The sequence below is a fragment of the Alligator mississippiensis genome, chromosome 1, assembly GCF_030867095.1.
Source record: "Alligator mississippiensis isolate rAllMis1 chromosome 1, rAllMis1, whole genome shotgun sequence".
In the NCBI taxonomy this organism is placed as follows: Eukaryota; Metazoa; Chordata; order Crocodylia; family Alligatoridae; genus Alligator; species Alligator mississippiensis.
The window spans coordinates 175,508,702-175,532,094 of record NC_081824.1 but is presented as its reverse complement, the minus strand read 5'-3'; the positions used below and the strand labels follow the sequence as shown (position 1 = coordinate 175,532,094).

Here is a 23,393-nt window from a genome sequence, read left to right as displayed (position 1 = left end):
CATTCAACCAGGCTTGAAGTTATCAGACAAACTATGAGGCAACTCCTGAGGAAGGAAAGAAGTTTCTCTCTCTGAAGGAAAAAAAAACAGAAGATATTTTATGGGCATCTACATTTTACAACTATCCTAAGGTGTTATATCCATCATCAGCAACTCAATAAGAAGAAAAGTTGGCATAGAACTTGGCAATGGACACAAGGATGTTGTACTCTCTCTCTGAACCAAACATAAGGAACATAACTACCAGACTAGACAGAAAAGAGAAAACAAATTGCTATCAGTGTAAATTAGAAGTTGTGTAGTATAGAAAACTGATATGGGAATCTAAAGGTAAAAACATGCCAATAAAGGAAAACAGGGAGGTTTTAAGTCTATTAAGAAAATTAATATTTTAGCAGTGGTACAAACCTACTACTAGAGAATTGTGGTAAAATTCTTAAAAACTATGCATAAAATAAAGAAGTGCTCAGTAAAAATTGGGGGAAACAATGGGAAAAAGCAGGATGAAATATTTAAGAGGATGATAAGGTATTTTCCAGCCCATTAGCAATTGCAACGCATAGTTAACATGTACAAAATTTTAAAATCTTTATGTCAGTACATCGAAGTGCACCCAAAACCCCAAAACAGCTGAAGAGGTCCTCACTGACAGGGATCCTGGTTGTCTCTGTTAAAAGATCCAAAATTTTCTTGATTTAAAAACCACACACACAAAATTCTGATTAAAAAACCCTAAAATCTGTGTTTTTCACAATTAAAATGAAACACCACTATATATATATAGTGCCAGGAACCGCGTGCACTATATCCCAGGAACCATGTGCCAGTCCTGGCCTGATTCAGTTTCAACGGTGCTGGGACCATGCAGAAGGGCCACTCCTGAATGCTGGCTCCACAGCCATGTACCATGTCTGACAGCATAAAGCCCCAGAGCCAGGACTTGGTCCTGGACTCAGCACACAGAGTCCTGCCCAGCACATAGCTTCAGAGGCAGTTTGTGGGGTGTGGCTGCAGGTCAACCCTGCAAACTAGCCTGACCCAGCATACTGTTGGGGAGGGGGCTCCTCATGGGTACAGACATTTGGCAGCAGGGATTGGAGGGAACAAGCAATGGCAGTGTTAAGTTGTCACCACTCCTACCCCCACACCACGTACTGCCAAATGCCCATACCCATGGGGAGCCCTTTTCTTGCATATGATGTGCACCCCAATTTTCCCCAGCTAGTCTGGGGAGAAAAGGTGCAGGTTATATATGAGCAAATATGGTATTCATAAAAAGGAAATCGGATGACCTGGATAACTGCTGTTTGGTTAGACCAGTACAAAATTACAGGCAAAGTAATGAAAACACTAATATAAAATATTAAATTAAAGGAATACAGTAAACGTAAAATAATATAATTCATGCTACAGTAAATAAGTTTATTCTTTCATGAGATTACAAGTTTGGTTGAGGTAGTTTTTATAGAGATGACATACTTCAACCTAGTACTGCATGTCATTTCAATTAAACAAAAAAGCAAACACTACATAATATCAAATCAATCAGATGTTAAATAAATCAGGAGTTAGTAAACTGGCACATCTCAAATATTGGTTGTCAGCACAGCATGATCACCAAACAGGGGGGTGTTTCAAAGATGACGGCATATTTTTGTCAATGGTTAGAAGAACAAATCCACCAATGATCACATTTGCAGAAACAAAGATTAACGGAATGGTTAAAAAAAACAAAACAAACCATGATGATGGGGCAGTCACACAGAAAGCTATGAAACACTTAATAAACTTGGGCCTGTTCAGCCAAAAATTCATCTTAAATTAAGCTAAATTTAAAATTATACAGGGAGGAACATGGAATGCAGAATGGGGAGCTATATCGTGGAAAGCAGGGACTCTGAGAAAGATCTAAGGAACAAAATGGACTCAACGCGAGCTCTCAACAAGGACTAATGATCTTTTGGATGTACAAGCAAGGAACCTACAAGTAGGAGCAGAGTAATCACGCCACTTCTGTGTGTACTATTAGTAAAACCAATGCTGAAATACTCAATTTAGTTCTTCCATCCATGTTTTAAAAATTATATTAAGAAATTTAGAGATCATACAGAAAAGAGCCATAAAAAATGATTCAAGCACTGGAGAAAACAGCTTGCAGTGAGACACTCTAGAGCAGGGGTGGGCAATTATTTGGGCCAGAGGGCCACTTAGGGAGTTTTAGAGAGCTGTCACGGGCCAGATCAGCATCCCTCCCCCCCCCCCCCCCCCCCCCCCCCCCCGGCTCACCAAAACTCCCCAAGTGGCTCTGCCCTGCATTCGGCCTGGTGGATGGGATGGAGCCAAGGGCAGGCAGGGAGCAGGATCATGGGGTGCTGGCAGTGTGGGGCCAGAGCCTGGGGCAGAGCCACGATCTGCTTCCCACACACCCCTGCCTGCAGAACTGGCATCTGTCACAGGGGTGTGCAAGGAGCAGATTATAGCTCTGCCCCAGGACCTAGCCCCATGCTGTCACTGCCCCATGATCCCAATCCCACCTGTGAGAGGACTTTCAATCTGGATCCTAAACTGAATGAGGAAGAAGTGAGGCAGATTATTTATTTGGATATGCAGGAAGTAGGCAGTAGCTTTCTGAAGACATTGGCCTAGGGGGTCAACATAAAGGATGGAGACGTAATAGTCAAAGAAAAAAGGAGATGGAGAGACAGATAATGATTATTGCAAAGATGGAAAAAAGACAACACTGAAGAAAAACAGACACAGATACTAGGCATGAAAAAGAAGAGAAGCTGAACACTGAGGATACATACAGTAGAGGCAAATAGAAAAAAAGAGATCGACTTATACCAAAGATGTTCCTCTTGCTCTGGAAGTAATATGTTGTCTAATACCTTTGGCTACAAGATGGTAAAATGACACTAAATTTATCTGCTCAAGGCAGGCACAGAAGGTGGTTTGAGAAATTTTTTATGAAGTGTCAAGAGGGTAAAATAAATAGAAATAGAAGAAAATGGAACGGGCATAATGAATTAAGAGTAACATGAAGGAATAAAATTAAAGAAAACCTTAGGTTGATTATTAATAGATGGTTCCCAATTGTGTGATCCATTAGAGAGTGGAAAAGTTTTCCCAAGGGAAGAAGAAACCTCACCATTCCATCACTTGAAATTGGACTAAGCAAAGCCCTAGAAAATATCTTGCAGGGATAGGCACAGGCACAGACTATACAATCTAAATAGGTTGTTTTGCAGAACCAAAAACAATGAAAAACATCATCAGATATGGCTTGTCCCTCCATAAAGGGACAAGCCATAAGAAAACAACAGCTTTCAAAAAAAGGAAAAATGAAAACAGTCCTATAAATTGTATTGTGACAAAAATTCCTAGACTACTAGTTGGTTGGGTAATCCACTAGTTATCTCCATTTCTAGTTTCAGTCACTCAGGTGAATGAGCAGCAGGTAGAGAAGCCAGACAGAAGTTTAAAAACAAAAACCAACAAACAAAAAACCAAACCCCTAGCTTTCAAACTATGCAAAAATATTCCTTTGGATAAAGGAAGAAAGGTGAAACAATAACAGTAGAACTGAGACCTGTAAACCACTCATATAAAAACAGTGGAAATCAGGCAAAACAAAATGAAAATACTGTAGTTCAAGGGGCCACAGAGAAAACAGTAACATCACAAGGGCACCACATTGTTTAATCACTATGAAATTCCAGATGACAACACTCAAGGACAAAGAGAGGCATCAGTGCCTGAAAAAAAGAAAATGCGAAGAGCACAGAAAAATAATTCTATTGGAATCATAGTAGCAACCAGTGCTGGAAACTTTTGAGTGAGAAGCAAAAAAAGAATTCAAAACCAAAGCACTCCAGGATTCAGTAATTGTAACCAATTTGTACTCCATTTAACTAAACCAGTAATAGTGAAGAGAAAAGAGCTGGCATAGGGCTGCCATTAGAAACCTTGATCAGACCTATGATAGATATTTAATTATCTGAATCTTTTTGGAAAATACCAGCTTAAAAGCCAGATACTGAAATCATTAGCTAAGTGAAACTGTAGCATGTATGATTTTTCTCAAGACACTAAGACATGATGCACAAAGTCAAAAATCACACCAAATTTAACAGTACAGATATTAAATGCAATAAAACTTAACATAATTGTTTATTGTACAACGTTCAACATTACATATAAGCATATCAAACTTGAGAATAAAAATGGAGTACTGCACTGAATAAAGCTTGGAGAGACAGAGAATAGGAAAAAAAAGAAAAGAGAAAGAATATAGTTAGGCTTGGCAGAATTAGATTTTTGTTTTTATAATTGCAAGGGATAATAACAATGTTTATTTTTAAGCTTTTTTATTATTATCAATTTAAGTTTTCAGGATTGCACAAAATTAGGGGTGTGGGAAACAGACAATTTATAAATGACAGTATACTATTATTATAGTGCAGTTTAACCACCTGCTGTGACAAATATAACTACTGTAGGACTTGCACCAGCTGAGCAGCAGTGCCGCTATCAGTCCTACTCTGCTCAACCACAACTCCCTTGTCCGCTTTGTCACTTCCTCTTCCTTTGTTCCCAGTCCCCTGAGGTTTCTGGGAGTTGCAGTCTGTAGCAGGACTCGGTCTCCAAGCAGTAACACTGGGGCAGCTGTATAGCTCCTGCTTTGCACTGTTTCCTCCTCCTCCCCTCTGCTCTCTTGTTTGCCACGACTTGCTGTAATAGTTTAAATTTGGGAAAAGGGAGACTGCTCAAGACTCCAGAGTGATTTCTGGCTTGTTGTTCAGTGCACCAGCATACTATGGACCCTAATGGTCAATTATTTGGCCTCCAACTTCCCCTACAGCCAGCGACCATGCCTCACAGGTGTTACTGGTTACCTGTCCAGATGGGTCCTTTGGCCCTAGTCCAAGATCCAGCCCTTTCAGGCCCCTGTGTTTTTAGGAGTAACAGCGGGCCCTCGGCCCAAGTCAAGGATACAGCTCTTTCAGGCCTTCGTGCCTTTAAGAGTCCCACCAAGCCGTCCCCAGGCCTTTAGAAAAAGGCAGGGAGTCCCTGGCTCCCTGTTACACAGTCCAAACTACAGTTAGCATGGTTCTGTAGGACTGCACCTCCTGTTGTTACATGCTCCATTGGCCATCATTTTTCTTATGTCCCCTTTTTATACATTTTGATTATTAACAATGAAAATATTTTTGGTTGGTTTGCGAGTGTGAGGGGAAAAAAAAATATCAAGGTTTATAAACATTTTCTGATAAAAACTGAATCCTGTCAAGCCTAAATATAGTTTGTCACAGAGCACCAACAGTTACAAGTTAACAAAAGATTGTTGCAGAACAGATAACTGAGGCTTCAGATAACCAAGATGTACTACAGTCATCTTCACAGATGCTATCACTCCTCATTTTCAAAGCTTCTAATATCAGTGAAGAAACTGACAAGCTCCTATTAATTTCCTATTAAAGTCAACCTAAGACTTACTACTAGAAGCCTTCAAAATGACAGAAGCTGGTCAGCTTTGTAGCTTCTAGTGCACTGCTAGTGCTGTAAGATCAGCCAAAAGCAGCCACCAGCAAGTCCCAACCTGCCAAGTCTGCTTGGTAAAAACATGAGGGAGGTCATTCTCTACAGTCTTTCCTTAGCTCTCAAACTCCCACACTTAAGGCCTTCCAGACCCTGAGCACAGATATCTTTCAGAAGTGCTGCAGGACCATCCTATTCAGGAGGGCATAACCTAGGCTGTGAAATTGTTTAGAGGGGTTCCATTCTGCTGATATTTTAGTTGCCTTATACAGTTGCTTTGTTCTCTTGTTCATTCTCTAGTTTTTATAAGTTATTCTCTTTTTTTATTGTAAGCCACCCTGAGTCTTTGTTGGAAAGGGTAGCATATAAATCTAATACTTAAATAAATAACCAAATGACATAGTTAAGACTAACGTTTGCAGCTGAAACAAGGATTCACTCCATTATACCTGACTTGCACCTAATAATCTTAACAGAACAGAACCATGGAGAAGTTACATGGTTCTGCTGGCATAGTTACGTCAGCTAGAGGAGTACCGATATATTGGTCACATATCGGATCATCATCGATAACAGGAAAATTAACATTGTTGGCCACCAGCTTTTTTTAGCTGGGGTGGCTAACAATATCACCAATAAATGCCACGTGCATGCACGCAGCTGCAGCATACATGCGGCCAGGAGCACAGCCTGGCAGCTTGGAGAGCAACATCTGGCTGGTAAGTCGGTGGAAGGGGCAGAGGTGAGGAAATGGGCGTGGAGGGACAGAGGCAGGCACTGCTCGGTCGGGGCAGAATGCAGGACGGATCTGGGGGTGGTGGCTCCTCACCACTGCATGCAACCCCAAGGGAGGCATGGGGGGCATGTGCCCCCAGATTTGTGCGCAGGCTGAGGGTGGGCAGCCTGCTGAGGGCTTGGGGCCTGAAGCTGCACCAGCCTCTTCCTCATGGGGGACTGGACCCGGGCTGTGTTCAGGGTGGGCGGAGGTAGGGCAGGATGGGTTTCAACACTGACAAGTGCAGGGTACCGCACCTGGGGAAGAAGAACCAGCAGCAGACCTACAGGCTGGGGAACTCTTCTCATCAGTGCAGAGGCAGGAAAGGATCTTGGAGTCATTACTGACGCCAAAACAAACATAGGCCAACAGTGTGGGGACGTGGTCAGGAAGGCCAAGGGCACCTTGTCATGCATCCACAGATGCATCTCAAGCAGGTCCAAGGAGGTGATACTCCCCCTCTATACGACACTGGTCAGGCCACAGCTGGAGTACTGCGTCCAGTTCTGGGCGCCACACTTCAGGAGGGATGTGGACAACATGAAGAGGGTCCAGAGGAGGGCCACTAGCATGATCAGGGGTCAGCAGGGAAGGCCCTACGAGGAGAGGCTAAGGGACCTGAACCTGTTCAGCCTCCACAAGAGAAGGCTGAGGGGGGATCTAGGGGCCATTTACAAACTAGTCAAGTTTAGGGGGGACCAGCAGGTATTGGGGGAGTCCCTGTTCCCCCGAGTGTTACCAGGAGTGACTAGAAATAATGTTCACAAGCTGGCAGAGGGTAGATTCAGGCTAGACATCAGGAGGCGCTATTTCACTGTCAGGGTGGCTAGGATCTGGAACCAACTTCCAAGAGGAGTGGTGCTGGCTCCTACTCTGGGGGTCTTTAAGAGGAGGCTGGATGAACACCTTGCCGGGGTCATTTGACCCCAGTACTCTTTCCTGCCATGGCAGGGGGTCGGACTTGATCATCTGCTCAGGTCCCTTCTGACCCTACCACCTATGAAACTAGGTGGCAGCAGCACTAGGAGTGCCTACAGAGTGGGCTACAGCCACCTGAAAATTCCCTGTAGTGTAACCACCCCCGCCTCACCCAAAATGCTGACTTGGCCCAGCCTCTTTGCCAGGAAGAGCCCTGTGCAGCCCCAAGCCCACAGCAGGCAGCCCGCTCTCATGCTATACACAAATTCAGGGGGCACATGCCCCCGCCATGCCTCCCCCAGGGATGCATGCAGTGGCGAGGAGCTGTCCCCCCTCCCATCCCCAGACGAGCCGCCTGCCTGTGTTATGCCATATTTACTTGAATATAAGATGAATACCCAATAATTAGATTCCATATATGAAAAATTTATAAATGTTATAATTCTTCCAGGTACAGAATCTAATTATTAAAAGGTTTGCCTGAAATTATCCCCCTCTCACCACTACAGCAGGGAAAATAAACCGGGGGGGGGTGGAAATTAGGTAACACCCTTGCCCTCTGCCCCCATCTTCTTCCTCTTGAAGACCCTTCTCCCCCACTCTCCTTACTGTCAGACCCTGTTCTCCCTGAGCACAGAGCACATGAAAGTAAGAAGCAAATATGAAAGCAGTGACCTTGCAATAAACATATGCAAATTACTACAGGTACCCACAGATTTATTTAATCCAGAATTGATGCATTTTACCTTTTTTCAAACTGCTGCACCTTTTAGCTTATGGGATTTATTGTAATATTTCCGTTTTAAATGTATTCATGTTTGTATAATGTTGGGTGCTTCAGTTTACCTGTAACGCTAGTATGTGGGAAAGAAGAGTTAAACTCCCTGTTAGCTCTTTAATAACAGGAACTTGTTTACATGTAGGAGAAGACAAGATGGACCTCTAGCATCAACAAAAGCTTGCACAGCTCTGCTGGCACATTGACATAGAGGGGATTCCTGGCGATATTGAAAAGGCTCTAAGGAAGCTGAAGGAAATAAGCATTACAATGAACAGGGGAAGGTGAACAAGAAGAGTGTCTGGCTATTGAAGTTAGCCTTAAATGAAAGACTAGCTGAGCAGCTTTGGGGCTTCTGGCTGGGCAGACTGAAGAGAAAACCCCTCTTTGGAAGGTAGACTCTTATTACTCTGTGGCCTTTGAATGTGGGTTGCACTTGTTCTCCCAAACAAGAGACCAAGTCCTTTTCTCAGGAGCTAAATTGAAAGTTAGCTCCTTGAGTCAGGGCTACAGGCACCAGGGAGGGTCAGGGACTACTTTAAGGCCAGGGTCTCAGGCTGAGAAAGAGCCAGAGCTCCTCCCCACCCTAAAAGCCACACGTAGGTTAGCTTCAGGGGCACTCTCAGAGGCCAGAAAAGCCCACAGTGGTTCCAAGCAAGCCACCCCTTGGGGAAAACTCTGTGACAGTTAACCAGACCCAGCTGAGATAAACTGTATGGAGTTTAAGGGGACTGCATGGAACACTGACAGAATGAAGGTCTGAGGTGACTCTGATAAAGTTTTAATTCATTTTCATGAAGTGGTTAAGCCTGGTGTGCAAGTCATCAACACACGCACTCTTTTTTTATGATCATTAAAGCACAGAGAGAGAGAGTGTTTCTCCCTGCAGAAGATGATGACCTGTGTATCTCTTTTTAAAACTAGTATCTGCAATTTTTTTTAGCCATTAGAAAAACACACATATGGCATGAGCAAAATTATTTAACTTTATACCTTTGTATAACAAAGTTTTCTCCAATGTTAGAACCTCTCTTAAATGAAGTATGAAAAAGCAATCTGGTGGTCCCCAAGTTATAATTGCATCTGGTATCAAAGTTCTGGGTAATGACAGAGCATATAAGTACTAAAAGCAAAAATGAACCAAATGTGAAGTCTGAAGAACAGAATAAATCCCTACTTGGAACTCAAGAAAAAAATAAAATAAAATTATACTTTAATCATAGGACAGGCCCTTCTGAATTGCTAGGTGGTTAATGTTACTGAAGCTAAGAAAACCATAGCTTTAAGTTACTGGCTGTCATCTATCTACTGAGCATGTTACAAGTATATTTTTCCCCTTTTTTGAGAACAATAGTGAACTTCCGGATGCTAAGGAAAACAAGACTGACTGTACAGCTACACTTCCCTAAAGAAGTAGACCAACAGCATTCAGGACGTTGGAACAAAGTACCAGAGTATTTGCAGAGTGGCAGCAGTTATGATTGATGATCTGCAAAAACCTAATCTGTTGTAAAGAGGATGTAGCACAAACCACAGAGGAACTAGACACTCTAGTCTATACTTTGCACTGTACATTAAAGACCACACAGTGGAGATCCTGGACATTTTGGGCAACCTTTTTTCTACTGCCACATTTTGCAGCCTTCCTTTACAGAATTATTCTGTTCTTAAAAGATAACAAACATATCTGGCAACAGGTTGCATGGAGTTTTTACAGATTTTTGCTTGCCTACAGTTGGGGCTTTCCCCCACTATGGTCACAAACTGAGTTATAAAATATTATGTTATAGAACATTTCTTATGCCTCCTGGCATGAGTCTTTATTCTTAGAGCAATAATACCATGTTATAATTTGAATGATTCATATATGTTTCAAATGCATAACGTCAGGAACACTAGTTCAGTAACTAATAATATTAAATTACGCGCCTCTGAAAAAAAATCTTATTTTTCATCACTTTCCGTTTTCAAGTTGAATGAAGGTTAAAAACACAATTATGTTTGGGTCAGTAGTTGTTGGGCATCTTCCCCCTTCTGTTGGTTGTTTTTAAAAGCATGAAAACTAGGAACATAAGGGGGTGGCAGAAAGATTGATCTGCAGGTAGTTCTATACTGGATGGCAAAGTTCAAGTTATACTCTACAACGGGGTGGGCAAAATACAGCGTGCAGGCCAGATTCAACTCACCAACTGTCTGGATCCAGCCCATGGCTGCCCCTGTGGCACTGAGCATGAGGCCAAGCCCCACTTGGAGCAGCCAGCGCTGCACACTTGCCCATGCCTGCCAGCCCTGGCCAGCATGCACAGCCTCCAGCAGGGCTGCTCCCGATGTGACTGAAGACGCCCGGTTGCTGCCCCAGTGGCGGCTCCTCCTCTTGCTGCAACGTTCTAGGCAGGGGAGAAGCTGTGGCCAGGCAGCTCCTGCCCCAGCACACAGGGCTCTGGCTCCAGCTCCAGGCTGCCTTCTACCCATTCCGCCCTCCCAGCGCAAGGACCAGTCACCTGCAGGCAGATGAGTGGGTAGAAGGCAAATGGAAGCTGAACCCGGAGCCCTGCACACTGGGGCAGCAGCCACCCAGCTGAAGCTTCCTCCCCACCCAGAGCAGAACAGCAGAGACAGGAGCAGGAGGAGGAGCCACTGGAGGAAGGGGGAGCTGAGCAGCACCTGGGCAGCTGCAACCACATCAGTAAACTGTGAATGCTGGCTGGGGCTGGGCTGGCAGGCATGGGTGGGAGCATGGTGCAGGTTGCCCCAGGTGAGAGCAGACAGGGATTGGCCCCATGTGGAGCACCGCTGGGGGCAGCTGCAGACCACACCACCTGGGTGATCTCTGCTGCACATGCTTCCTGCCTCTCCCAACCCCCAGTTGGTTCCCAGGACCTAGTGCCCAGGTGCCCCTTCCCTCCCAACACATGCGTACAAGGCAGGGGCATGCAAGTACCTCTGCTCTGGGCCCCAATCCTGCATGTCCCTGCCTGCAAAATGGGAGCTATGCCGCGGCCTCGTACTCCCTGCCCCGTGACCCCAGCCTCACCCACACATCCTGCTCCCTGCTTGCCCACAGTCCGATCCCATATAGGGAGTTATGGTGAGTTATTTTGCAAGGAGGGAGGAGGTAGTGCTGACCTGGCCCATGACAGCTCATCAGCATGCCCCATGTGGCCCGCTGACTCAACTACTTGCCCACCCCTGCTCTACAAAGGTAAGTAGAAGGAGTGGATCTAGGTACACTCTTAAACCTTGGCTTACTAACTTCATTTAAATCACTATGTACTTTGAATATCCCACTTTTCACATGCTTTGTTTGTTTAAGTTTCCTTTATAAATCAAGAACAACTTTGGCCTCTCAACATTTAAAGAACAATCAAGCTTTTTTCTCCCTAAATGTGTTTATTTGAAAACAGGACTCTTCAATCCTCATAATGTAATGTAATACAATACACTAGAGAGATTGTTTTCACCATCTCTGTGGGAATATACTTTCTCAGTCCTGCTGTCACACTTCAAACCTCCTTCAGTGCAACCTGATGTGGCTAAAATAGGTCTTCAGCATTAGTTTATGGCACTTAGTGTAAGGAAATAGACTGATCAAGACTTCAAATGGGTTGAATTTACCACCCTGGTACTGAAGAATTCTTTTATTTAACTTTAGTTGGAAATGGATGTTTCTCTAGACATAGAGGTCAGTACTTACAAAAGTAAGCAATGCTACCTGGCAAAGTTGTCACCTGTATATACTATGGAAAGAGTACCATCACATATTGATGAGTTAGAAAATATGAGTATTTTCACACCGTGGATCTATCATCTTTTTATGTGCTTTGGGATATCTCTGGAATTCTACTTTTTCCCTCTCTACAAAGACCTATGAACATTTTTATGACGACTCCTGAGGACAGCAGATTAAATGCACACTTCAGAACTCAACAGTAATGGTAAAACCTAGCTGAACTATAATCATAACATGGAAAAAAAACAAAAGATTTCAGGGAGTAGTCCTGGAAAGGCAGATTTTCTGTATGTGAAAACTTACAATTAAAATATTTCCAGTAATACAAAAATCTTAGTTGTGGCGTTTGCATTCCTAAAAGTAGGGGTGCACTGATAAAGATTTTCTTGGCTGATACTGATGGCTGATTATTAACCAGCCATATCGGCCAATACTGATCCGATAACTGATCTACAGGAATGCAACCAGGCAGCATGGAGAGCAGTGCCCTGCTGATAAGTCTGTGAAGGGGAGGTGTGCGAGGCCTCCACAGTAAGGAAGGGAGTGGGGCAGGGGCTAGGCCTGAGGGTGCTGCCCAGCCCTGGCAGTGAATGGGACCCAGGGCAGGAAGCAGGACAGAGCAGTGGGTGGCTTGTCCAGGGGATCAGTAACCCAGTGCTTACAAATGGTAGTGGCGGTACTTGAACTAAAGCTTGTCAAAAGAGCTTTAGTTCAAGCACCACCACCATTTTTAAGCATGAGGGTGCTTTTAACCAGAGCGAAGCCGAGTGGGGCAAGGGCAGATGCGGGCTGCTCGCCATGGGCTCGGGGCTCTCTGCCCTGCAGCTTTTGCCCTGAGGACTCCCCATAGGCTGTGCATCCCCTGTCCACACAGCAGCAGCGGGAGGCACAACTCACTACTCCCACTGCTGCCACGTGGACAGCGGACATGCAGCCAACACAGAGACCCAGAAGCAAAGGCAGGAGAGCCCAGAGCAAGCAGCCCATATTTGCCCTGCACACAAATCTGGCGGGGGGGAGGGCACATGCCCCCCCATAACTCCCCTGGGGGGTGCATGCAGCGGCGGGGGGTTGTCCCCACTCCCCACCCCCACCCCGTGCCTCCTGGATGAGCCACCTGCAGCTCTTTCCTGCTCCCTGCCCTGGGTCCCATTCACTGCCCTGGCTAGGCAGCACTCCCAGCCCAACTCCCTCCCTCACTATGGAGGCCTTGACCTGCCCCCCCGCCCCACACCCTTTCCCTCCCCTATGCCCTTTTGCCTTCACAGACTTACCTGCAGGGCACTGCTCTCCACCCTGCCAGCTGCATTCCTGGCCACATGTATGCATGCAGCTGCGCACATGCACACAGAGCCCAGGGGCCATATTATATTTATCGGTGATATTACTGGCTACACTTGCGAAAAAAGCCGACAAAGTTAATTTTTCTTTTATCAGTGCCAATCCAATATGGCACCGATATATCAGCGCACCTGAACCTAAAAAGTATATGGCTTTGAACGCACCATATAACCAGAGAAAATGTTTTAATGTACACTGAAGTACAATGAAGTTCTCAGCATTTAAACTCTCTCTCATACAAATACACACTAACTGGGTGCAACTACCAGAGTAATAAATTTTTTAAAGGCAAAAACTAACATGTTATCTACACAAGATATGTATTATTTTTCTGCCATTTGACTACCACCTGAGGTTACTGAACTCTAATTATCAACTGAAAATATAATTGGGTATCATGAGTGTCAGACAAGTGAAACTTGCCATAAATAAAAGCAAAAATGTGAAATGGGCAGAGACGAACAGTACAGAAATGATACATAGTTAAATTTTAGGGATTGATGTTCTACCTCCTTTCATTAGTACATGAAAATGCATGAGAAAGCTGCATTCCCAAACCAGATAAATTTATGGAAGCAAAATTACCACCATGAAAAGACAAAACGGATTTTTATAAGCATTTTATAGCCAAGACAGAACAGCAAGCTATTATTGTTCTAAATGCTGCTCCTCCCAAGCTCTTATAATCTTCCTGTGCAATTGAATAGCAGCTCAAAAGCAGCTCAGAAGGTGAGAAAAATTATTTCTTGCCTTCTAAAAACATGAAAGGAAACACTTTTGAATCAAATCCTCAGAACTAAATACAATTTTAACAGTGGGCAAACATATCAGCATCTGTAGGACACAGCTTATAGAAAGGAAGATTTAAAATCATAATACTAAATGACCTTTGCAACTAGCAAAACAGTAAAACTAAATTCCTGTTTCACCTAGCATGAGCTGCCAGTTAGATTCCCCTACTACATCACAGAAATGTTAACTTTTTATTAGTTGAATCACAGTTAAAAAAAAAGAAACCGTCTTGCTAGAAGAGAAAAAGTATTGTCAATACAAAGCAATTGCAATCTGTGTGCGCCTTCTGGGATTTAGGGTTCATGTTTTCAACATTTTCTCTGCATCCATGAAGGCTAGCAATTGGAGATGCTCACATATTCCAATTACTCCAGAGGCTGAACCTTAAGATGACACCAATCATCATGAGACTCGCAATTAAACAAAGTTGAAAACACTGGGAAATATGAAGCCAACCATTATAGGCGATGAAAAAGGGGTGAGATGGAAATGGAGAAAAGGTGATATTAATCCATTTAACTTACATTTGAGTGTTTCTCCAGCATACGGGATATGCAGCTTAAACCGATCACAGCTGGGTCCTGGGGTCAAGGATGTACAGCTAAAAATCAAAACAAGAGAAGGATTTTCTAAACAGAAATAAAAGCAGACAGTTACACTGTTGGATAATGTACAAATGGCTGATGTAGTAAAGAATTTATGAGAAGACTGAAGGCATTCAGCTTCTCGCACTTCTGGAAAACGAAGTTCAATGGGGATGGAAGAACTAGCCTAAATCTTGGAGGTACCTGCAATTCATAGGTTCTCACAACTATTTGAAACATCAAGGTCTGTCCCAATAATCAGCAGCTTCTCCCCAACTCCGAGGTAAAAAAAACTTCTTCCAACAACATCTTCCTGATTTGAAACACCTCACAGCAATAATTAAACAACCAAACTCACCAAGCTTGCTAACTCACATACTACAGAAACAACTGATTCTTCCCAACTGGCTCCACGGTATGGACACCTTGTACTCCTTGTCCTCATCATTCAGGAAACTGAGGTGAGCTCTGAATCTAAATAAAGTAGTACTGTAATTTACAAACATTTAAAAAAAAAAAATTTTACAGGTGAAGAAAGAGGAGACAAAAGAAATAGTAGGAAAGATAAACTAATGTCTGTTAGCTCACACATCAGATCAGCAGCTGAACCTAGAACACAACTCAGGCTACTGCCATGGGACAAAGATAAATCACTGGACCACGCATAAACAAAAAGTTTCAAACTAGGACAGAGAGCACGGGGTGGCTGACCCTATGCCACAAGAAATACTGCTTAAGTGCCAAATTATACCAGTCTTTCAACAGAAGCGAGCAAATACTGTCTAGTAACTGCCCCACTGACATGTTAATAATGATACATATATCCATTTCTCCTCAAAAACCCACTTCGTCTCCCTAAACCCTTCCGCATTTTTACTCAGTTTCAAAATTAGTTCAATGGCATACAGTGGCTTCAGATTTACTTTTGTTCTGCATGTTACATTTGTTATCTAACCTTACTTGCACCCACAGGTAGCTCCTGATCTGATACTGTTTCACTTAGAGGAGTTAGATCAACAGATTTGTCATCACTGCTTATGATAAGAGTGGAATCGGGCTCTGGGGTGGGGCATACAGGATGCATTTCAGTGTAGGTGAAGACAAAGAATACCACATTTGTTTGGAGTTCTTTTTTTTGTTGTTGTTTTTGGTTTTTGTCTTTTAATACTTACTTTACTTGAAACAGGTGAGAACACCAAGACAGAAATGAACTCTGTTTCATTATGTATATGCAGCAGAGGTGCACTGATAATATAGGTCCATATCGGATCGGCACCAATAAAAGGAAAATTGACATTACCGGCTGTTTTTGGCCAATGTAGCCAATAATGTCACTGATAAATGCCGCGTTCACACGCGCAGCCACAGCATGCATGTAGCCAGGGATGCAGTCCGCCACCTTGGAGAGCAGCGTCCAGCCAGTAAGTTTGTGGGTAAGCAAGGGGTGTGTGTGTGGGGGGGGGGGGTAGAGGAGGATCAAGGTCCCCACAGTGAGGGAGGGAGTGAGTAGGGCTGGGCAGGTGCTGCCCAGCCGGGGTGTGGCTTGGGATGGAGCCGCAGGTTGCTCATCCAGGGGGCAGTTCCCCACCACTGAGCACACCCCCGGGGGAGGCATGTGCCCCTGGATTTGTGCATGGGGCAAGGGTGGGCTGCCCACTACAGGTGAGGCCAGGGGCTGCATTGACCTTTTTCCAGCAGGGTGCTGGGCCAGGGCTGCACTTGGGGCACGCAGGGATGGGGCAGGTGGCAGCAGAGCTGGGAGGGAACTACAGCCACTCTAAAATTCACCATAGGCCCCTCTCAGCACCGCCACCACCTGCCCTGCCCTTCCCACTCCAAGCGCAACCCTGGCCTCCCCCCCTCCCCCCCCCCCCCGGAAAGGCCAACAGCCCCTGGCCCCGAGCCCACCCTTGGCCCCCGCACAAATCCGGGGGGACATGCCACCCATGCCTGCCCTAGGGGCACGTGCAGGGGCAGAGAGCTGCCCTCATACACAAGCCACTCATGGATCTGTACTGTGCCCCACCCTACCCTAGCTGGGCAGTGCCTGCCCCTGCCCCAGCCCCATTCCCTCCCTCACTGTGGGGGCCGCTATCTGCTCCCCCCTTTCTCCCCCCCCCCCGATACACTTAGCATCCAGGCACTGGTCTCCAAGCTGCCAGGCTGCATATCGGTTATCAGATCAATATTGGCTGATAGGGCTGGTTAATAATTGGCCATAGGTATTGGCCATAAAAGTCTTTATCGGTGCACCCCTAATACGCAGTTGTAGATGCAACTTAATAGTAGCTCTGCTCTGTTCTGATTATTACAGTTTTACCCTCTATTTCCAAATCTTTATAGTGATACCCATCACCATGTTATTTCTGCACACCTTCCAGGACTAAGCCTATTTTTTTTTCCTCTGGCCCAGAAGCTTCCAAAGTAACTCATCATTAAGTTCATATACAACATCAATTTATTGTGAAATACCACAGTTCATAAGGTTCATCACCTCTTCAGATGACATTAAAGGAACATATTTTGGTATCTTTTAACATGCACAAAAACTTATGCTTTTGAAAATACAATCTTGTCTTCCATTGCACTACTCTATTTGGAAATACTTAAGGGAAGTGTAATGTACTTTACATTAAAATAAAAGCCTGATCTAATGATCAAGTCCCTAAAAGCAACACTCAGTATTTTTCCTAGGTTATTACATTCCACTTGGGATGTTTTTAAATTTTACTGGTCTTGAAGTGATGGAAGGTGACAGCATTTACAGTCATTTCTTGCCAAATTACCCTCTTTGACGAGTCTGCACAAGAGATTTCATAAACTGCAATTGGCTGAAGTAACCAGGCAAAAATTTTATGGAGGTCCACCTGAAGGGAGGGAGTTACTTTTCACTAAAAGTAAGGGGAGGGGGCATAAGACAATTCAGAATTTTGATAAAAAAGTCTAATGGAAAAACTAAACTTTTAAATAATTTTCACAATGGGACAAGTGCTTACATGCTTTTGAAGTTGACATTAAAGGGCTGTATGTATGGAAATAATTTGTCACATGAGCTTCCACCATGAAGTTCAAGAGGAATAAACAAACTGTAAAACTGAACATGCATGTGTCCCATCCAGCAAGCTAATGCAAGTGAGTAGAGGCATAAAGCACCCTCCCCTTACTGTCTTGAACTATTGTGGCATACCAGTGATGCTGGCACTTAGCTACATGCATATGGGCAGGACAAGACATAGTTAGGTTCTGATCCTATAGGATCCGATCCTCTATACAGTAGGGATGTGAAAGGTTAAATGTTTAAATAAGAAGTGTAGGAGGGAGGAGGAACAAGAAGGGGAGGGAGAGAGCCAAGGTAAGGAGGGACTAGTACCCATAGCTAGTCTGCTCCATCCCTCCCAGTGTGTCAAGCAGCTACAGCAGGCTGGAAAAGCCCCTCACCTGCTCACAGCTTCACATGGGCTGTGTCATCTGGCCGGGCTTGCCACTACCTCATCTCCCTGCCCCCCGTCAAAGGCCCTGAGGCGTGGTTCCCAGAAGCAACTGTGTCCAAGCAGGTCTGTACATGGTCCTCGGCTCCCCGCTCTGCTCCAGGCAGGTGGCTGCGGCCCCTCTCCTGTGGCAGGGTAGGTGCCAGCTCTGAGGCTCTGCACTCCACCACCCTCAGGCCAGGACTAAGTACGTGTTATCAGTTAATGGTTTTGCTGATATAATTAGAAGAGGTTAAATGGATATTTTTTTTAATGATATTTATATCCCTATTTATATCCCTATCCAGTGGCATAACTACAGCCATCTTAGGCAGTATATGCCATGTTGGCTGTAGACTTGTCTCAGTATATTCCTTCAACAGAACAGCAAGAAAATAGGTTGAGGCCCTTGGACTTTCTTCCAGGCTGCACTTGGGGCATATAAGCATCTCCAACATACACCATCTCTTACTTTGGACAGATAAACTGATTATATAACCTTTAATTATACAGGCATATTGTATACAATTTTACATTTATAATATATTCAAATTTAGATGTCATATTTAGATTTGTAACAATATGATAAATTATATGATATAATTTACTTTTTACAGAATCTGCTGTTAAATTATATGGTATGACTGCCAATCAGTGGTGAAGGACAGGGTCACTGGGAAATGCCCATGCATTTGGCTTTGTGCCACAACCAAGCCTTGAAAATTGCGTTGTCTCACTGCAATTTAAGTAGACCCCTAGCTATCAGACATCGCATTGGAGGTGCCAGGCTAAAGGAGGCTCCCATATTGAAGAAAACAACATAATAAGTCTTCTTAAAAATATTTAGTGAAAGATAAAGCACTGAGAAAAAATTCACATTCTGGAATAGGAAGATGATGAGCAATAATATCCATCATATGGCTATTCAACAAACCTCTAGATTTAGGACAGAGATCTTTAAGAACAAGAGAGGTTACAACAACACTCCAACTTTACATCAAGGACAAGGTAAATTTAAGAAAATGAGGAATTGTCCTCTCTCATGAAGTTAGACCATGCCTTGATGAGCAAAAAAGAATGCCTGCATCTAGCTACTGTTGCCACAGATCTCAATGAAAAAGATAAGAATAAAGATACTTATCCTACTAAGCTAAATTAGTATCGTTCAGGTTTTGTTGAGTTAGTGATAAAGATGACAGAATCTCTCTCTCTCCCCTTTCACACACACTTAAACATGAAGCAAAACCTGTATATCTACCATACTTATACAAAATACCCTGCTCTCCATTTTTTGCACCTCATTCATGTTCCTTACATTGTTCCTCAGCATCTGGCCTATTAACAGCAGCCTTGCAAATTCAGTTAGGATGTGTCTAAACAAAAAATGCCCACGAATTTAAATTGAAGAGGCAAGGGAAGAAAGCACTAGTACCCACAGCTAGGTCTGCTCCATCCCTCCCAGCATGTCAGCAGCTGCAGCAGGCTGGAAAAGCCCCTCACCTGTGCTGCTGCCCACAGCTTCATATGGTCTGTGCTGTCTGGCAGGGTTTGCCACCACCTCATCTCCCTGCCCCCCATCACAGGCTCCAAGCCCAAGGAGTGGTTCCCAGAAGCAACTGTGTCCGAGCGTGTTTGTGCGTAGTCCCCGGCTTCCTGCTCTGCTCCAAGCAGGTGGCTAAAAAGCGTCTCTTCACAACTATGCACATAATAAAAACAACAAAATAAATTAAGGCAACATTCATATCCATCCTGATACAGCACTCCAAACATTAACCCAGTGCTTTCACAACACTTAAACATAAGAAAACACTGATGTGTCTCTACACAGATTCACTTTCAGCTAGGAAACACAATAATTTTCAACATGTACATGAAAAAGCTACAGATCATATTGCAAAGGACAAGCATAACAATATATTAACCAGTCAAGTGAAATTATATAAACTCTGTAGGACAGGGACCATTTTTTTCTTCTGCATGTGTACAGTGCCTAACACAGTGGGATCTCAATCCTTGATTGAGGCTCCTAAATACTGGAACAATCCAAATAAAAAAAACAAACAAAACCAAACAATCAATGAAGAAGTGTACACTAAATAATTATTTAGTAACGGAGACTGTCAGAATCAGATTAACAAAATCATAAATATGTTGAAGCATGTATTTTGATAAATCAGCTGAAATTATTATTATTTTATTTTCTTGTTCTGGTACATAGCATGTAAAGATGAAAGGTTCATAGTTATAAGACTGCTTAATAATTTGGCAATAAATTAGCATGTAGTCTTGAGAGAGCATAGTTAAGACTGTGTTGCTCTTTAAATGTCCATTCTTTCATGGGTTCACTGAACATAATACTATTGTTGAACTTAAAGTATGCATGTGAAAGAGAGCAGTAGCATTTTTGTGCAAGCCAAAACTGGGACACTACATTGTTGACATTTTAAAAGATTCTTCTCTTTTGAAAATGCAACCAGCATGAGCGATTTGTCTAATGCTTAGAAATGGAAATTCAGCCAGAAGTGGTAAGAGAAGAAACTTTATAACTGTGGTGTAATGGGTCACTGGCAATCCCTCACAACTGAGGATGATTACCTTATTTGTGGGTCCAAAGACGGCTGACAAGGCCAATCCAGGATCAAAAGACTCTGCTGCAACTTGGGCACGTGTTTCTGTGCAGGATGGGTGGCTCTGGATTCTTGATTCAGTCCATGACACACTCTTTCTGCCACTCCCACTTCTCCATCTCCTGTTGTCATTGTGAGGTTTCAAAGTACTGAGATCCTTACAGGTGGTCCTGGGGAATAGCCTCCCATGAATTGATGTTAATGCTGCATTTTTCAAGTTGGCCTCCAGGATGTCCTTGAAGAGTTTTCTCTGCTCTCTTCTTGAGTGTTTGCCTTCACTGAGCTGGGAGAGTAAAACTTGCTTTGGGAGTCTGAAGTTGGACATCTGGATGATGTGGCCAGCCCTGCAAAATTGATGTCAGATGATCATGGCCTTGATGTTCACGGTATTTAATTGCAAGGGGATGCTAATGTTGGTTTGTTCGTCTTCCCACTGGATTCGAAAGATCGTCCACAGGCGGTGGATGATACTTCTCCAGCAACTTGAGGTGTCTCTTGTATGTTGTCCACATCTCAGCTCTGTACAGGAAGGTGATCACAACTTCTTGATAAACCCTGAGCTTGGTTTCGGATCTGATGTCACGATCTTCCAACACTGACAATTGCCTGAAAGTCTGTTTCCGAGTGAGCATACACTACAGCATCATTGACATACTGGAGCTCAGTGACTGAGGTCAGGGTGGTCTTGGTTTTGGCTCAGAGTCACCTAAGATTAAATAGCTTACCACCCATTTGGTAGTTAGGTCCACTTTGACTGGAAGCTTGTTAGTGGTCAGATGTAGCATCCCAGTAAGAAATATCGAGAAGAGTGTTGGAGCTATGATGAAACCTTGCTTAACTCCCATCTTAAACTCAAAGGAACCTGTGAAAGATCCATTACTGAGAACCACTACTCTCATACGGTCATGGAGCAGGCAAAAGATCATTGCAAAAACCCTCCTGAATCATCTCCTTCCGCTTGCTGAAGAGTGTCACAACCCAAGGGTGTGATTTTTGTTTGTGTGCGCTTCGGCACTGCTAAATTATTTCCCACCACTTGTAGCTTTCTTTGCAGGGTGCATTTCTTAGTTGCAAAAAGAGAAATGCACGGTGCAAGGAGTTCCCGCCATTCGTGTGCAGATTTGTGTCCCACTATTGGCCAGTTCTAAATTATTCCCAAGTGGCGGCTAGCGATTGGCTTGCTAGCCGTATAAGAGGCTTGAGCGGTTTCCGCCCAAGTTGGAGGACTCCACGACTATCAGGAGGAAGAGAACTTCACATTTTGTGAAGATCTCTAAGCGCTGCAGAGCTTATCGGACCCAGCGTGTATCTCAAGAAGGCTATAGGGGTCTGATCAGCCTCTCACCTCTCCCCGTCGCTGCCTGATCCCTCGACGTACCCTTCCCTGCGCGCAAGTTCCACGGAGCCTAGCAAACTTTGTGTGAGTGTATCCAGAGCTCTGTCCGGGTTCGAGTCCTGCAGGTTTATCTTCCCGTCGCCGAAAACCCATTGCGACGTACTCTCGTGTTTTGCATCTTCCCGTCGCCGAAAACCCCCTGCGACGTACTCTCGTGCCCTGCAGGTTCGAGTTTTGTTTTGTAACTGCAACTCAAGCAAGTTGCAACCTGCCTGCACCACGACCATCTTCGGTGTAAGTAAAATAATCTTAATCAGCCACTAAGCTTCCGTGCCTAATTCTAGCGTGCCGCCTGCCTTCCCCGACCCAGCGTGTCGGGGCTGCTGGCCACAGCCCGCCGCGCGAAAAAAGGGCCTCGGACCGCTCCCGGCCCGCACAAAGAGCTCCTCCTGGAATCTCAGTGTGGGTTTATGGCACTAAGAGGCACAACTGAATGATCGTCACTGCTCGTCAGCTGCAGGAAAAATGCTGGGAACAACATAAACCTCTCTACATAGGCTTCTTTGACCTCATGAAAGCCTTCAACTGAGTCAACCAAGAAGCACTGTGAAGGATCCTTCTGAAGTATGGATGCCCACCAAAATAAATTGCTAGAGCAGGTGCGGGCAGTTATTTTGGGCAGAGGGACGCTTACCAGGAACCCTGGTACCTGTTGAGTTTTGGCAAGCCATCAAGGGCCACATGACAGGTAGTCAGAGGCAGCTAAATATTAAATTTTTTAAATTTTTTAGGGGCCCCATGGGCCAGATAGAATGACCTGGTGGCGCATGTGGCCCGCATTTTGCCTACCCCTGGGCTAGAGACTAGTAGTGCATAAAATTCACTCCCATTTTGGATGCAAAAAATTAACTTGCATCATGACGTGCAACTACTCTGAAGTCAACAGTGGCTGTAATGTAGTGTATTGTGGCTGTCTAGCTTTAAACAAACTAGCTTGGAAACCAGTAGCACTGGAAGCACAAATGTTAGCACAAGTTGAAAAAAAAATGTTGATTTATCTGTGGTCTATGGTGCCACAACTAAACTGTTACTTGTACCTGAGCTACCTGGTTTAGAGCTAACTTGGGTATCTCTACATTGTACTGCAGTCACCCTTACCATATTGCAGTGTAGGTACAACATTATTTATTTTGAATCCTATAATTACACAATGCTGGTACAATACAAGCCACTCAAGACAGTTGTGGGTAAGGTGGGCAGCTACTGAATTAAAGCATTTGGGAAACTCATTGATTTAAAAGGCACCGTTTACGTCAATTTAAGAACGTATGTTAATTTGTGCAGTAATACACTGGTCTCAGGTTTTCACAACCTTCCTGATGCGCTTATACCAGGGGTGGGCAATTATTTCGGCTGGATGGCCACTTAATGTGTTTTGGTGAGCTGTTGAGGGCTGCAAAGGTAGTTCCACCCCTTGACAGATACCCTACCCCCTGGTCGCCATCTT

The 23,393-nt window shown here is 44.2% G+C and overlaps 1 protein-coding gene across 1 annotated transcript in view; it reads right to left on the bottom strand.

Moving 5' to 3' along the window:
• The window catches only part of BABAM2 (BRISC and BRCA1 A complex member 2), a 302,496-nt gene that overhangs the window by 264,626 nt on the left and 14,477 nt on the right, over positions 1–23,393 (bottom strand). The window contains exon 3 of the mRNA XM_014598025.3: positions 14,397–14,473. Within this exon, the coding sequence (XP_014453511.1) occupies positions 14,397–14,473 (77 nt within the window). The remainder of the gene's footprint in view (positions 1–14,396; positions 14,474–23,393) is intronic.